Below are 18028 nucleotides of genomic sequence, written 5' to 3'. Positions count from 1 at the left end.
TATTTACAAAAAAGTTTTATATATAAAGCAAAATTAAAAAATATTTTCAAACAAAACACTTTTTTTCGTTTATTAAATAACCTAAATTTAAAATATTTACATAAAAACATTTTTCTTTTTTTATTTCATTTACATATTCTGTACATAAATCAAACCTAACTTTGTCATAGATGGACGGAAATGATGGGACTTTTTTTTAATGATTGAACTGAAAAATGGTGACTGTCCACGTAATGACAAATAATACAGTTCAAAATCAAACTTCAGTTAAAAATTGAAGTATCAAGAAAAAGAATGTCAATAGACATTATTTATATTCTGCTTCATTATATACAAAAATAGTCTCAGAACTTCATCCATAGTATGTCACTCGCTGAGCAGGCATTCTACTTATAGGCGGTAATGGACGAATTCTCGGTATCCATTTTCGTTTTTTTGATTTGTAATCGAGGAAAATGTAGAATACCTTTATTATTTATCATTTATACTCTCTCCAAGGCACTAAATAAGTCAGACACTAGTCGACTGTAGACTTTCTAAATCGATTCCAATGGCGGTCAAGTGTGATATCCTCCTATTAGGTGTACTGTGATTTGAATTAGAAGTATTGTTATTATTACTGCTGTTACTATTATTGTTACCAAAACAAGGTCCTATAAACTCTAAATGACTTCTATTAAAGGGTTTGGAGTCAGTGTGTGTGTCTTCTTCTGCACCGGAGACAAGAACAATAGGAAGACTGTGTCTCCTCTGCGGTAATGCACCTTGAGTGGCCAGATCTAACGCTTCTAATTGTCCTTTTAAGCGCCTGGGATGATAAGGTTGTCGATGCCTGCTTGGATATTTTGATTCGTCTTTTAAAGATTGCACTAAATTAAGAAGTCGTTGTATTTGATAGTCCCTGTTGTGGTTCTTGTCCCTCACAGTATCCTTCTCTTCCGAAAGGATGGGCGTTTCGGGATTAGGAAACGATTGCACACGTGGCATTCCGTGTCGTCCGGATTTTGGTTGTTTCTGTATAAATAAAATAAATACGAGTAATCAAAATAAAATCATCAACGAACTTTACAATATAAATGTGAAAGTTCGGGCTCAGAAACTGGCCTTGACCTTGAGCGACTATCGATTTTTCCGACGATATCCGCTTCCATCTGCAAATTGTTATTTCTTACAAACACGAATCAACTTAAAATTTGGCCATTTAAGTTAGTCGAGTTTTAAACGAGAGGAAAAATGCGTCTTATTTAATTATTCTCCCATTTCTTAATGCTGTTTTCTCTACTCGACACCAACGTAATGGGTAACGATGCGCTTTATTTTACGAAATTATTTTTGAACTTTGGTCCGAACACAAAAGGTAATGCGAGAAGTTGGGCAAAAAGATACTCAGCGGGAGAGAGAAACAAAAAAAGCTTAAAGGGGTTGTTAAGCTTGGAATAGATCGTTAAGTTTGCCAATTTGCTGACTCACTTAACGACGTAATTAAATCGAATCAAAGTATTTAAGTATAGATACGCCGCTATCTTTATATATATCTAATAAACTCATACCAACCTTAGAAAATTCTTGTAAAATATGATATATCTCGTCTATTCTCTGTCCAAATTTCTGTTGGGTATGATGAAAACTTGTAGATAAACGTCTCTCCACCCTTCGGATGTGCTTGCACCTCATAGCTCGCGAGATATAATTCAGTATCATGGCTAAGTATCCCAGACCGAATATTATCCATAGAACCACTCCAGTCTTGTATATCCAAATATATTCACCGTCGAAATTGGCTAAAGGAAATTCTCACGTTAGCGTAATTTATAAAAGATGCAAATACGGAGCTTTGGAAGCCTCTTACCTGCTACGTAATCTCCAAAACCGATAGTAGATAGAGTAATGAAACAATAGTAAAGGCCTTCTATAAAAGTCCAGTTTTCTATCATAGTAAATACTCCGGCCGGTAGTATCATAAATACCACAAACCAAGGCAGAAGAAAGGTAAAGGCATTAATGGCTAAAGCTACTTTAGACGAATAATACTTTTTGGCCCTCTCCAAACTTTTCATTAAATGTTTGCTGAAGTGATCTCCTATGGCCGCTAGCAATATTCCGGTCATGGGGATGCCTATCATGGCATAGAACACGCAAAAAATCCGACCCGGTACAGTAGAAGGCGCTAAATGGCCATAACCTGGAAAAAATACACACAGAGAAGTTCTTAAGTACGAGAATTACAAACATAAAAGGATCGTAAATATAAAAATAGTCATTTGTAAATAAAATATCGCAATTTTATTGCTTTGGTAAAAAGCATTATTTCAGAATTTTTTTATTAAAAAAAATAATGCGTTTTTCACTTCCCCTCCTTAATTATTTTTATTTTTGCAAGTTTATAATGTTGCCATGACGACTTGTGTTTAACCTTGAATCAAATTATCGGACACACCCTGTTGTCCCAATTCCACATTCGAACTCGAAGATTTTATTAAATAATTTCCTGATCACGTACATAACGCGAGAAATTATTTAAGGATCGAACGTTTAAATTCGGGATTGTAAAATAAAAAATGCATTTTTATGCAGTAACCATTTATTATTTTGCACGAAGAAAATCGATATCGGTGAAGCACGATTTATAAGTTTAGTAGCCTACGTTTGGCAGTGCAAAAAGCGAAGGTTGTATACGAGTTGCATGCAAAGTACGAGTGTAAACGTTTTACTATTGAAATTTGTCTGGAAGAACGAAATAAGAAGGAAAAAATGGAGTCAAATTTGCTTAATTTATATCTAAAAATAAACTGTAAAAAACTGAATTAAAGCACTAAAAATACATAATTTTTCGGGGAAATTTTGCTGATGTTAACGAGTTCTTGGATCTAGACCACGTTTAAGAGATCGTCCTTCTGGTACTATAATTGTTATGTATTTTCAAATTTGGCACTTTTATCTATAAAATATACTCTTAAAATATCTAAAATGGTAGCCGAAAAGATTATCATTGCGTGGGAAAAGCTATAAAACTGCTCTTGCAGCTACTTTCTTAGTTCGTCTCAAGGCTAACGCTTGGAAGAAAGGAGCCGATCTTCTTTGAGATCTTTTCAAAAGTCAGTTTTCTCGAGCCGACCGTTTTATTTTTGGTTATTCAAAATTGATATTCCGAAACAATCTTTATATTGTCACAATACAAGGATTGGCTTATCACCAACGTCGTAGTTGGAACATTACCATAAGTAATAAAATATGGAGTATCGCTCCGTTTTGACCTTCATTCATCTCCTCCCTCGTACGAAAACAATATGGACGACTTACCTATAGTCGTAACCACGGTTATGGCGAAAAAGAACGAATTATAAAAGCTCCAATTCATGCGCGTGATGTTCCCGTCTTCGTCTACCAAATTCATGCTTTTGGCCTCCGCTAAAGTACTTATTATGTGTTCGATTTCCACCTGAGTGAAATTTGGATGGTCGAAGAATCTTAATTTCTCTGCAAAGTAAGATAAAATATATTAAAATCGATAAAAATCTGGACAAAAATAATTTGATTTCTATGAAATTTTCATGTCTGCATTTATCGACTTGTAGAAAAATGCGAAAACTCCTAAGAAATCTGATGAATCAGTAATGCGGAAGGTAATCAATTTTTACATGGGAAAAAAATATATTTATTGTTATAACTAGGATTCTAGACATTTTATATAGATCTAGAATTTATGGAATGCTCCCATTATGCAAAATTATGGGTATTAGATGCATAAATGCTAGGGTATAGAGCTAACATACGACTCTATCAATAGTAACGATTTCTTCAACTATTTAAGCATAACTTTTACGTAAAAATTCGTGTACCTTCGGGAATTTTTCAAAACAATCTAAAACACGAGCTCGATGATTGTTTTACATATTATTTTTTTATTTTGTAAAAAAAATCGATTTCAAACGAAATAATTTGGTAGTAAGCCAAGACAATTCCGTAGCAATTACATTAACGTAATGAAACTTTATACTGGAATTATTGTACACGTTCTCGTACGGCTGGGTCATTATCTTTGTTGATTGCAAAAGAAATCGATTACGATATTAATTTTGCAGCTAAACAATTGGCCCCGTCAACGTTAGAAAATTTAAATGCCGCTTGATATAGAGCTTTCTTCTCCATCTCTGACAGAGACGAGCCAACCACTTCTAAGAAAGCCGAAAGTGGCAAGTGGCCAAAGCGCAAAATTTGGCTACGATCGTTTTTAAACTGTGGCAGCGACGAGTGAGTGATGAGCTGCTCTTCATTATCTCGCGCTCGTATCTTTAACAAACGCTCAATTATATCAATATCTCTATTTAAACTAACAAGTTGCTCTTTATCAGCGTATTGATCTCGTTTAAAGTGGGCATTCGCCATGCCAAAAACCCCTCTCCGTATCGATACAAAAATCATTTTGTTCCGAGTTCAACAACACTTCTACTCTAATATAGTCACAAAAGCCAAATTTTATAATTTCTGTTAATAAAAAATGCATTTACTCATCGATCCGACTTCTTGGAAGCTAAAGATAATCACAATTCTGAAGGATTTATTGAGATAATAAAAAGTCATTCATCAATATTACGATTATCACGCGGGGTGATAAAAATATAATGAAGGTAAAAGCTATTTTTAAAATTTATTCGAATATTTAAGATTATAAAAAGTTATTATCATTATCTCATTTATGAAATTATTAAAGGCTCGTTAAAGAGTGATGATACCAACCTTTAAACTGCCTTTGTTCTACCACTAAGTCGTGCCTCGTCGACTCTTCTGCCGGTGATTCTATTGCCATAAAAACTGCCCCTCCAATTAAAACATAAACTATGAACAAGATGAGCAATGCTAGGACCTCTTTCTTGGATACCGAAATCCCCTGTTAAAAAGAGATTCACACATAAGAGTATTGTATTTAATAATAATAATCTAATTATATCTAGCAGAGTAAGCTGTGTGTTGGAGGTAAGTAGTCGACACACCTTCCTACTTAACTAGAGAAGGGATGATTGATGGAGACACTTATTTTTATTGTTACGCACGCCAATCTAAAACTGTTTTAAACAATTGTAAAATAAGCAGATTTAGTACGGAAATTATTCTTCAAACATTCGGGTCGGATTGTCGAGGAGGGTGCGCATTATACGCGGAAACCATCCGAGTAAACTACTATACGATTTAGAATCGATGCAATTCTTTTAAAAGAGCCGGGCCACGAGAAAATTTGCGAAATTCTGTTCATTTTTCTCGTCTTGGAGGTGTGCCAAAGGGTTTTTCATTAAAGTGGATTAACACGCGTGTCTCGTGACCCGCAAACTCTTCTAAATTTTTAACTTACAAGACGACGTTTTAAAAAACGACTCCAGACATCCGGACACTGCTACGACTTTAATTTTAAATTAAGATTTTGCCTGCAATATAATTATATCTTAGGCAAACCGGTGTTGATAACGATTAAACACTTTCGCACTCGTTAAAGCGCGTAAAAGGGGCGATAACGCTTTCCACATCTCGACACTCGGTAGGAGGTGACAATTATATTTAGTAGCTTTTACTTTACTACAAATAGATTCGTCTACTGTCGATGCGATGTTTAAGTTTAGCCCTATTATGTCAACAACCTAATCTTATGTCATTAACACGCTAAATCTGTTTTCTCTGTGCAAACAATTTTTGACAGAAAACAATCTTTTAAGTGACTTTTCAAAATAAATGGAAGAATCCGTTTTAACGTCTGCGGTTATTTTTTAAACGGGGATTTACCACCACAACACACTAAACGATTCTTTAACTGGGTAATGTAATAGAGTTTTAGTGCTTTGGTTCTGTAATGCTGCCAAAGATCAAAAATGACTGTGACGGCGTGGGTAGCAGAACAGGGTCAAGAATATTGTAACGGGGTAGGTGTTAATACTGGCATGAGTCTGGTAAATAAAGATAAAAGCAACCGGCATTCTGAGATATGATAAATGACTACAACCCGGTAGACACGACTTTTCCAACGTTTCGTTCTTTATCCATTCTAGATCCGAAGAGGATACGTTCTAGTTTGAAAGATGATTTGATGATTTATGATGGCTCCAACCGAAATTATTTTCCACAGCACGAGCCTTGAAAGAATCAGCCGGGTCGTTAAACCCAGGAAGGTGTTATCTAATCGGCATCTACTTCTTACGTCATGTTTCGGTACGGCTTTCGCTGATTTCTCTTTCTTACATAAAGACTTTCCTTTATTCCGTACTCTAACTGAAAATAAGATGATCCTCAGTTGTTTCCATCCAAGTATCGTTATATGCGGGGTTTTTTTTATTTAATTCTGCTCCTCGCGATATAAGGAGGTTTTGGTAGATTTGGCACGACGAATATCGTGAGTAGTAAACTAATGACGAATTCGGTTGGTTGTTCCTTCCTGAGTAGACCAGTTGTTTGGATCACTCGCCTACTGTGATTAGTCGATTACTCTTTTTTCCTAGCGACGACGTCATCGATCTACTTCTTTTGATGAATCCGAATTCTTCTTAACAATATCTTTCCAGTGTCAATATCCAAATTCTGAAAAGGAATTTTCGGTCGTTCAATTTTTTAAACACGTAAAAATGACCGGGCCATTCAATAAGGCGCTTATTTACAGTTACTTAGCCCTTTATAACAAAAGAACATTGATCCCTCCTTACAATTCGATTATTTAATCTCTCGGCCATGGTTTCATGAATATTAATGACAAATGGTTGATATTAATATTAATATTCTGAGTTTCGTTTTCAATTTCGAGAAGTGATAGGCCTTATCCCTATAAGTGATGATGGCTTAAGAGATCCTTCCCGAGCAGGAAGGACGAGCAAGAAGAAAATTGAGGAAGTATTGAAGATAATTTGGAAAAGAGAACTTAACGAGAATATAATGATTGTTTGTCGAGTTAATGAGATAATTGGGATTATTGCCAGAACGAAAATGAAGAGAAAAAGCGTTTTTTGTGGCGACGAAAGTCCGCAAAAGAAATAGATACATTTTTAAAATGTAATTCGAAAACATATTGGGGACAAACTCGGCTCCGCATTTTATCACGTCCGACATCAAAACATTGCACCATTACGTCTGTCTGAAACGGCAAAGAAAAACAACTGGTTCCGATTTCGAACGCGTTTCCAAAATGCAACAACGAAGAGTGATGAGTGTCGAGATATATTGTAACTTGCCATCCTTTCTACTAATTTTTTGATAATGCACCTCGTTTGCTTCTCTCTTTTTTTAGCCTACCTCGATGGCATGTGCCACCAATGCAACATTTCGATACAACCAAGAAAAGTAGAACAAACGAGCATCTAAATACTCCTTTTCGTCTTTTTATTCTCGCAGAAACTGGTTATACGTGGATATCCTATCTTTTTGTACGTCGTTCTTTGAAATATATTTCTTTTGCTTCGAGGTTTCTGTATCTTGCAGCTGCCGTTTCGGGCAGAAAAAAAAAAAAAAAAAAAAAAAGACTTTCTAACGAATGGATCAAGTTGAAATATATTGTAGAAACTGTTGTCTATTCGATTCACTACATTCTACTGTATATTTCCCACGTCAAAACGTGAATATCCGCTACTCGGGAAACTGTACAAAAAAGCCATATCATTGATAAAGTTGGTGCACTTCACAGTGTTCGTCGTTATGTCTGGAAAACTGAATAAAAGTACTAGAAAAAAAGAAAACTCTATCATTCGAAGGATATTTGTTGAAAAGGTCAGTGACTCGATCATAACATTTTCGATTTTAAAAATACGATGAATATGTTTACAACGGCATTCCTCGGCGCGGCATTTCTAGTGAATCCGTCCATTCTTAGTCGAAATAATACGTAAAAACACTGTATAAAAGTTTATTTTGTTCATTTTGATGTCAAAATCGTTGACCTCATTAAGGTAAATCCCGAAATATCTGCTTTCATCGCAATAAATTTCTTGCAGACGTTGTCTAAAATTAAAATAAGAAGCGACACATTCTGGCATCAACTCAAACGTACAAAGTCTAGTAAAGGAATATTCATATTCTGATATGGTAATCAGTAATGTTATATGCCGTATTGTACACCGTTATTGTATCGTACAGGTATAGGAGTGGCGGGAGACGACATTGTGTAATACGTTACGCGTTATCTGTGCGTGACGTACGGTTGGCCCGTACGAGAAAACGGTCTTAGAAATGTTACAGAGTACACGGTGTACGACAAACCACATAGATAACGAGCATTTTTACGATATAGAACGCGTACAATTGAAATGCCTGCGAAACAATTCCGTTAAAAACCGTTATTTTTGAATTTAAATTGTGAAATGGAGTCTTATCGGTTATAAACTTGGACAATAAACATAAATTACGTAAGAAAAATGCAAATTAAAAATCAGATTATTATTTTATGTATAAAAAAAAATAACATGGAAATAAATAGTTACAATTACTACAAAAAAATCCCCAAGTTGAAGGATTTAATTACATTTAAATATGTTATTATAATTAAATTTAATTAGTAAGTATTGTTTAAATTTTAATCTAAATCGACTGGCATGTCGTATTTATTAATTAAATGAGAATAAACACGGTAAAAAACAAGTGAAATGACAGTTACACACTTTATAATTTACTGCATGACACAATACTTTACATCAGATAAAAATGAAACTACTAAAAAAAAATTACTTATAAAATAATTATAAAACTAAATTATTTTATAATTAGGATGATATTTAATGTAATTAGATTTAAAAAAATATAACCTAATTTTTACTAAACTAGATGAAAACACCCGATAGGGTCATACTAATTAGTGACTTATTAAATAAATACTTTGACCCGTCACTCGGAATTCTTCGAAAGCTGCCTTGGATTTTTATGTAAATTTCTCTTAAAATCTAAAGAAAATGTTTATCGCTTATTAAGCGGAGGACTCCCTATTTAAAATAGCTCTTAATTTCAAAGTAGGAATCGTCATTAATAAGTAAACGATACTTTAAACGTAAGAGTTGTCTTAAGGAGGATTAATAACCGTTTCTTATCAAAGACGAAATTGAAGCTGTCAGCGAATGTCTTCCAAAAATAACATTTCTCGCTTCCCGGCGTCGGCGGAACTTGATACCCTTTTAATAAATAAATAAATAAAATAATAATATAAATCGTTAAATGTATACGCGATGTATCAATTGTTCGCTCCGTACAGTCATTTTCGAAAGAAACACCGTAATTTTCCCACGTGTGTAATAACACGTGCTTGGTATATAACCTTCTAGAGATTGATGCGTGTATTCGGTGTAAAAATAATGTTTACTTCCGATCGTATCCCGCGAGAGCGAGATTTATTTTGCATGTTTACAACTGACAAAAACACAAACAACACGCGAGAATTATTTTCTATAATACTATTGTACGGTTACGTGAGTGTTATAACTCGTACTACCGTTAAAATAATCATCCCCCGCGTAACCAGCAACAAGAATAGAATTTATGCACGTGTTACGTGTTATGCAATCTTTTCCTCCCGCACAACTCTCTATAGTAAGTGTAATTTTCGTATTTATAATACTATAGAATCTATAAAACTCTCGTCTCCCTTGTACAGTACAATAAATAGATTTCATCCGCCATTTTTTTTTTTCTTTTTGAGTTGATATTCTTATTACTCGCGCATAACTTGGGAAAAATATTATTTTATAACGTTGTCTTCTGGTTTTAACGTATTATATTAATTTATATTGTTACAATCGGTAATTGGAAGCCATTTTATTAAATTTAAACGAGCATCTTTGCCATTTTAGGATGCTTCTTTCAATTTTCAAAATAATTTTGGTTTAATATTACACAATTTTTTCGTCTTCTCTTCGGATTCTTTACGTGATTAATAACCGTTTCAATTATTATTTTATAACATTTTCGTAGTTTTAAGCTGTCTTTCCGGCCATTTCTTGGGTAATCCGCCTGCTTATCGTTAACAGGGATTAATCGTGATTTACTTGGAAGATAGCTACAAAAGTTATATTTTATTTTATTTTTCTTTAAATCTGACAAACGCAAACGTTTAGCAACGTTATAATCGTTTAACGGAAACGTTTTTATAGATTTAAACCAGCCTTTTCGGCCATTTTGTATAGGACGTCCTCATCGTCAACTGCTGATCTTTCTAAGAGTTACCTTTGAGAAACTAATTTAAAGTGCTATAAATAAACGATGGGATTATTATCGCGTTTTAAAGTGTTCTAGAGCTATTTTAAACTCGTGTAAATTAGCATTAAGTCGTAAAGGGACATACATCACTCGGCTATTATTTAGCGATTGGGTAGTAGTTAATGGTTTTTTCGAGCTAGCCACTGTTATTTATTGCTCGGTCGTGTGCAGCAAACTAGATAAAACCGGACACGACTGACCACCACTCGACTGCAAAACATCTCCTCATGCGCGAAATAGCCGAAGGTTCAGGTTGTTGACTCGAAAATATGAAAGTCGAATAAGCAGTATATTCCTCTGTTTTTAATAATTATCCTCAGTTAGTAAGGTAATTAGTAAGAGGGGGCATTTTTAAGGTCTCTTCTACTTACTGTTCTAGGGATCATGATTCCGTCGTTTAACCAAGTGGCCCAACCAGTAGCGACTCGAACAGGGAAGATTCAGCATTATTTTTAGGGTATTCGTCGATTGGACCACCTCCAGCAAACTGCGACACGATGACAATAATACACACCGCGGAAAACAAGGAAACAGGTGTTTCGTACCTTCCCCTACCATAAACCCCATCGAAAACCTTTAACTGGTTACGGGTCGTCGGGTTCGCTCCAAAACAATACTTTCATCTTCTTTTGGGGGGGATGATGTTTCGGATATGTCCGAGTACGGATCACGTGAGGTGACGATATTCGACCCCCCGGAGTTACGTCGCGACATCTGTTCCCTTTTGCGCGGATTTTAAAAGAAAATATCTGTAGTTTTGTATATAATTTCCAGTTTTATATAATACTTAATCGTGGGTTACGTATGTTATGAGTTAATTGAGTAAACAATAGCGATAACGAGCTGTATGGATATGGGCGAGGTTCTTCTATTCAATAACAATGATGATGATTCTTTTTATCTTTCTCCGGAGTGAACGTTTCCTTAACTAAAAATTTATTTACGTTGATCGCAATCGTACAAGGTTATATTAAAATTTTGCAAATAAATCTTGATAAATAATACTTGCGAATTAATGCACCCGTGTAGGGTTTGCATTATAAAAGAGCGGTGCAATTTATGCGCATTATCTATGTATACTTACGTAAAATTGAAGAATACACCTACGAATGTATGTAGGCTACTCTGTAATAAAAACAATTGATAGGACCTGCAAAACTCGTATAGTGAGTGGTAAGAATATCGTTTATCTATACAAATAAGATCTGCACGCCTGGCGTTACGAGTCTATAGCTTAGTATCGCATTTTTACACGTAACACTCCAGTCCTGGGATAGAGTATTTCAGTCAATTTACGTAAGAAGAATCGCTGAGAGCGTAACAACTTACGTAAAGAAATTGATGTGTCGCGGCATAAGCATTGCAGTTTATGGGCTTATAAGAGTAGTAATAATTTAAATGTTTATGCAAAGATACAAGCAACCCGAGGAATATAATGCTTTATACAAGTGAACGAGTGTAGATACCAGGAACATAATAGTTTATTCAAAAGAACAAGTAAGAATAAGAGGAACGTAGTTATGCGAAGTAGTACATAAAAATGGAAGAAAGATAGGAATTTATGCAAAGAAATGAATAAAGATAGAAAAAAAACATTGAAATGTATGTAAAGGAACAAGGATAAGAGGAACATACCGACTGGTATAACAGAGGATATAGAATATCCTCTGTTAAGAATATCAAAATCAGCAATATATAAGAAAACCAAGCAAAAAATGTTAGAGAATTACAACAGCAAATTAAAGAATAAAAAAAGTAACTCATATCTCAGAAATGAAACATTTTTAAACACTGGCGAAGCTTGCTTCGAAGGTTACAAGTAATTTTAGCACGAAATAATTAATATCCGAATCGAGATTTCTATTTTCATACCGAAACGTAGAAAAAACATAGTCGTTGCATCGATTTTCTGTCGACCATTATATATATCAATAACTCCATTAATAAGCACATCACATAATAAATAAAGTACCGTCGATAAAACATGTGACCAATAAAGTTTTACTAACTCAAACATCCTTTAACTCTACGCATGGAGAGATTAATAGCACGATAAATCGAGATATAACTGGAGTTATCCTTCGTCACCGGTGATTAATAGTTGCCTCTTAACATCTATAACCCTTTTCTTAATAGTTTAATTCGAATTAATCTTTAATTTATTGTTTAATTTCTTAAATTTTCAAGGTAACATATACTCCAGCTCTTCCTGGAATAGAATAACTTTTATTAAGTTTGTGTGGGAGTAGGTAAGAAAATGTAGCATCTCTGATTTATATCTTCGAGTCGTGGTGACATTTTTGACAATTTAAATAAGTATTTATTAAATAAAGGTGTTCAATGTCTAGTATAAGTTCCACCCAAGGCAGTCACGATATCATTGACCTAAATTTCTATACTTCTACATGTAAGTCCCTATTGATACAAAACACTAGTTTTTTTTTTTCTTTCTTCTTTTTAAATATTTTTTAATGCATTAACTTTCCATCAATTTTTTAACGCGATAGTGATCGAAATTTCTGTAAATAGCACAACCATCTTTACTGATTCACGATGCTATTTAATATTAAAATAACTATTCTTTGCGCCGGAGACAGGACGGATATCGCCGGTTAATAATAGTAAAGACGATCAAATTTCGTATATTACGGCATTATAAAGTAATAAGAAAAGACTTTTCTTAGTTTAAAAAACGGTAAAAGAATCGTATAGATTAAGGAAGAAAACATACCAGAAAACCAAACTTGTACGTGCACATTTTAACCGAAGATGCGGGTTGTCCGGATTGTGGCAAAAATGCCGTTTTTTCGGAAGTGACATCCACTTCGACATCTTGTAAAGGGCTAGACATAATCGTAACAGGGGGAATTAAGTCAATATCCTGGAATTAACTAAGCAGAAACTCGTTGCAGAAGGTCCGTCGAGCGACATGTGTCTCGCCGTACAGAACATCCGGCGGCATTACTCCTACAACAGCGCCTCCCTCCTCTTATAAATCCTTCTCCGCTGTGACGTCACACACGTACAACTCCAGTAAACATTGGCCTTTTAACGTAAGTTTTTAAAACTCGAATATCTTTGAAAAGGTGAGTCGAACTTTCGTAGAAAACACGTCTTATTTAAGTTAAAGATTCGAAAAAAAGAAACCGTGTGATTTATTTATAAATATATCATAATTTATGTAGCGTGCCGACTTTAAGTTTCCTTACTTAGAAAGTCTCCTTTAGACTGCGTGTCAGCAAAGAGTTTAATCTTCTACACGTTTCTCAATTGCTGCTTTCCAGGTAGAAAGTTGACGAAGCGTAAACAGGAATAAATGTTGGACGAGACGGTGAGATATATAAATACATATATATACGTGTATGTGTATGTGTATGGGTATATCTTAGTACGGCGACGACTCCACGTTTAGTCTCAACATTGACAGATGAGACGAATCGTGGCCGAGGTCAAATGTCACAAAAGAGTAGAATCGTCCACTGTTGACATAAGTCTTCCCCCCTTTCCCATTTTGCTATATATAGCTACATCTGTACATTGGTTATGCAGGAAGAGTAGCCTCTCTCTCTCTTTATCACTGCATCCATAAAATCCATCTTTTATCACTTTAAAATATTATATACATTATCTATTTGTGTATGCAGAAATGGTTGCATTCTTGTAATGAATAAATTTAGTATGTAATAAAACCTATGCTACACTTCACTTAAAAACTCTAACTTAAATTTTCTCTGCTTTTTATTATAAGAAAAATTGCTTTTTTTTTTAAAGAAAAGAAGCGAGATGAATTAATTTTGGGCGTTTTTCTGATTAAATTTGATAAAGAGCACCTGTAAAGAATGTTTGCCTACATGGCATGAATGGTCAAAGGGAATGCTTTAAAATGGAGTAAAGAATGCTTATTTTTGGATAAAATCTGTTGCAGTTTACATTTATACAGTTCATTCCTGTTTTCTAATTAACAGTTAAAATAATGAAGTTGACTATTAATTTATTAATTAGAATAATTGAGGATTTAATTAATTAATTAGTTAAATCCTCAATTCTATTTATGCAACATGAATAAACTGTATAAATATAAATTGTAACACATTTTATCCAAAAATAAGTCTTTATTCTTTACAGATACACTTGAAAGCATTTCCTTTTGCTATTTACACTGTGTTCTATTTATTAATTAGAAAGAAAGATCCTGAACTAATAAACTAAATTAATGTCTTAAATTTATTTAAAACTTAAAATATTAACTGGAATTCATTAAAACCACTTTTCATTTCTTCCTTAAAAGTGTATTCAGTATATTAAAAAGAATGAATGAATGAATTTCAGCCCTTTTTACACTGATTAATTAATAATTAAATTAAATAATTGTAAAGTAATTAAGCAAATTCATTAAAATTTGATATAGATATGTGATTCATGACAAATATAAAATAAATACTCCATCATTTGAATATAAACTAACCTAATTTTTGTCGTAATCAATAAATAGCACTATAAAATTTCTAAATATTTACGCCTATAACATTATTACCAATTTCTCGACGGTCTGTATCTTGTTACGCGTCACTCGCACTTTTCTAAAGCAACAAAATGATTTCACTCTTCAAGAATCTTTGAGATTTCATAATTCAGTAGCAACAACCAAAACTAAAATTATTTCCTAAAACAACCTTAAAGATTTATTAATTTTTTTTTTTTTACTGAAATTTCATATGCTTCTTGTATTTTCTACTTGAAAGTTCAACCACTGAATTCAATAAGATTAAAGCAAAACAAATAATTTAACAAATTATTGCTAATTCCAATAAAATATCAGCAATTTTATTCAGTTTAACATTTAATAATGATTTAAAATTGTACAAAAATCTTAGAAAATATATGATTAATGTATACTTCAAACAATAACTAGGTCAAGGCTAAAAAATATATAAAAATTACAATTATATTATTATATTCTTAATATGTAAGATTCTTAAAACATTGTTCTACTCGAATGTTTTGAGATTGGAGCGAAGAGTTTTTATTTAATATATCATCGCCGTTCGACGCGAGAATTGTTTTAACCGTTTTGCCCCTTCGGTCGTTAAACAAGAGAGCAGCTGGATTTTACATTGAACATCAATCAAATGAGAAATTTTAAGAGGCGATACAGATTGAATAAACATCCAAACATTTGGAAAATATTTAAAGATGTAATATTTAAGAGAATAAACACCGCAGGATCCTACCTAACATCTGCACATTATCTACGCAAGGTTGTACTATCTAAAAAATGTAAATATTAATTTGATTTTCAATTTAACTGCATACAGAACAGTTCTGCAGATTTATGCTGTCATTTTGACATAAAAAAAATCTGTAATATATAACTTTATATTGATTTAACATAGTTCAAAATCTTTTAGGTTAAATATGGCGTAGCTTAAGTGATCTTATTGCATAGGAACTATATGAAACTTTTAATACTTTCATTAGAATTTTTATAAAAACATTGAAATTTAATAACGCGTATCGAATACTTGTTTCTAAAGTCAAAAATTAAACTTAAATAAATAAATATTTCTATTTGTTTATAAATATTAATCAAGTTTCTTGCTTAGTAAGTCACTAAGTGTAACACAATTCTGTTTCCTTTATAAAAATTCCTTAGGTTGAAGTCTTGTAATCTCTTTTTACAATATATAAAAGTCATGAATTAGCATTTCCAATTAATATTTGGGTAATACAATATAATTCTGACACTAATTCATTTGCAAAAATTATCTTTAGCATTTATTTTTATGTTATTTAAATCTACACAGAAAGATCAGGCACATAATATATATTTGCATATTAATTGTAGCAACATAAAGTAGTGACATAGATTAGATAAGGTAAAAATCTTTTACTACATGCAATTTGTGTCGGTATTGAAGAAAGTCAACTTTTTATTATAATTAATATATGTCAGTATTGATAATTGGACAAAAAGCATTTAATATATATTGACATAATATAGGTGTATTAACATAAATATTCTGTGTTAAAATATAGTTCTGAAGTTATATTGGATACATAATGTAAATATATATTTAAATATATATATGTGTGTGTAGTAAAACATGAAAATTTCTTTTGTTTAAAACTTTGTGATTCTAAAATTACATAACTTATTTCTGTTGATTTTATCAGAAATAAGTCTTTAAAAATGTATTTAAATTAAATTAATAAAACTTTTGAATTTATTTATGAGCACTTATCACTTCTCTAATCATTAATACTTGTTTATTTTACAAGATTTCATACAAAGATTTCTAAAAACACAAATCAAAGATCCCTTCTGTGTGAATCATTCACATTATTATTTTCTAGTTGATGGATTACAACTTTTCTAAGATGCAAACTAAATACTTTGAACAATGTCACAAGCTACACAGGAATTATTAACTTAAGAAATAGGAAATATTGATATATTATGTGTTATGTATACTGTAAAAGGGATATGATATATAAACCTAGTATAAAAGCTTTGATTTGGGATTTAATTTACGTTGATTTACCAAATTTAAGAGAGAAAAAAATATAATAATATTGCTACGTTAAGTCTGATAAATATCTCTCGACTGTAATTAAAAGTTAAGATGAATAAAGGGATGTGTGTATAACATTGCATACTTTATACATATTGAATGTGAATTTTTCTCTTAAGGTGTATTTTATTTGTTAAACAGAACATGTTTTCTTTACTTTTATCAAAAGTTTTCTTGAATTTGGATTAATTCTAACAAACTAAATTATATTAGTGTACCTTTGAACAGTTTCATAATTAATTAATATAATGCAAAAAAATAATTATATATAAATGAAACAAATAAGGCATTGGATATCTTTCATTGTTACTAAATGTGTCTTTCCACTTCAAAAATAGATGAGGATATTCAGTAATGGAGAAGAAAGATGTTATCTATCTCATGACACAATTTTTCTTTTTACAATTTAAAAAACGTCAAATGAATATCCCATTTAATTTAACCATATCTAAATATATTAAAAAGAGCTCTTTTAAGATAAATTTGAACAGAAAACAATTAAAAATAATCCCTGTTTCTTTAAAAATTGATTTAATATATGGCAAGAAATGTATTAGTAAGAAAATTTGATTAATTATTAAGGGATATGTTGTGTTAATTTTTATTAATACGTTTAAAATGATTAAGAAATTAAGCTCTAAAGTGTCCTTCTCTCCGAGTCTGCACATCTTCGCACCAACCGGTCAATAATAATAGGGGCATAAACAAATCGAAGCTCATATAATGCGTCACGGGTTTATACAAATCGATTCTCGAATTTACCATAAGCTAAATAAATAGAAAGGGATGCGAACAATAAACAAACAGATTGCATCATTCTGGCCATAGTGCCTTGTTAATATGTCATCGTCTATAGATGATTCACAAGAGCAAACAATAAATCACAGGTTTAAGAAGGCGTGTAACGGCATTATTATTATTATTTTTTAATACTTTAAGTGGCATTTCCATTATCACACAATATAACTAACTTGTAAATCCGTCAATAACAATGGAACATAAGGAGAAACTTGCCTATGTTTTGTGGTATGATAATGCGAAAACACTTACTGTTCTTGGTAGCATCTTTTGATGATGTGGAAGATGATTATCGAATCTCTATCACAATAAACATTCCAAACATAAAGAATAATCGAAGAAAAGTAATTTTTTCCAGTCTTTACCCTTTTCCGGATGGGTATATCCCCGTCTTTTCTACCGACTTTGTATGTTGGTTTGGCAGTATTTTTAGGATTGGCAAGTCACTA

The 18028-nt window shown here is 32.4% G+C and overlaps 1 protein-coding gene across 4 annotated transcripts; it reads right to left on the bottom strand.

Annotated features, from left to right (window-relative positions):
- Nucleotides 1–2: 2 nt before the first annotated feature.
- LOC136986921 (potassium channel subfamily K member 16-like) lies at nucleotides 3–18004 on the bottom strand. 4 transcript variants are annotated; one of them, XM_067284562.1, is made up of 6 exons: nucleotides 17832–18004; nucleotides 4738–4888; nucleotides 3301–3477; nucleotides 1850–2182; nucleotides 1555–1781; nucleotides 3–1014 (listed from the first exon to the last, which is right to left on the bottom strand). In XM_067284562.1, the coding sequence occupies exons 1-6, from the start codon at nucleotides 17844–17846 to the stop codon at nucleotides 511–513; spliced, it is 1407 nt and encodes a 468-aa protein (XP_067140663.1). In that variant the 5' UTR covers nucleotides 17847–18004; the 3' UTR covers nucleotides 3–510. The 4 variants fall into 4 exon arrangements, with proteins under 4 accessions (XP_067140663.1, XP_067140661.1, XP_067140662.1 ...); XM_067284560.1 differs by lacking the exon at nucleotides 17832–18004 and adding an exon at nucleotides 12941–13184; XM_067284561.1 differs by lacking the exon at nucleotides 17832–18004 and adding an exon at nucleotides 10581–11069.
- Nucleotides 18005–18028: the final 24 nt, after the last annotated feature.

This window comes from Centruroides vittatus, unplaced genomic scaffold (assembly GCF_030686945.1).
Source record: "Centruroides vittatus isolate TY-2023 unplaced genomic scaffold, ASM3068694v2 scaffold_1323, whole genome shotgun sequence".
In the NCBI taxonomy this organism is placed as follows: domain Eukaryota; kingdom Metazoa; phylum Arthropoda; class Arachnida; order Scorpiones; family Buthidae; genus Centruroides; species Centruroides vittatus.
This window is presented reverse-complemented; position numbering and strand designations above follow the sequence as displayed.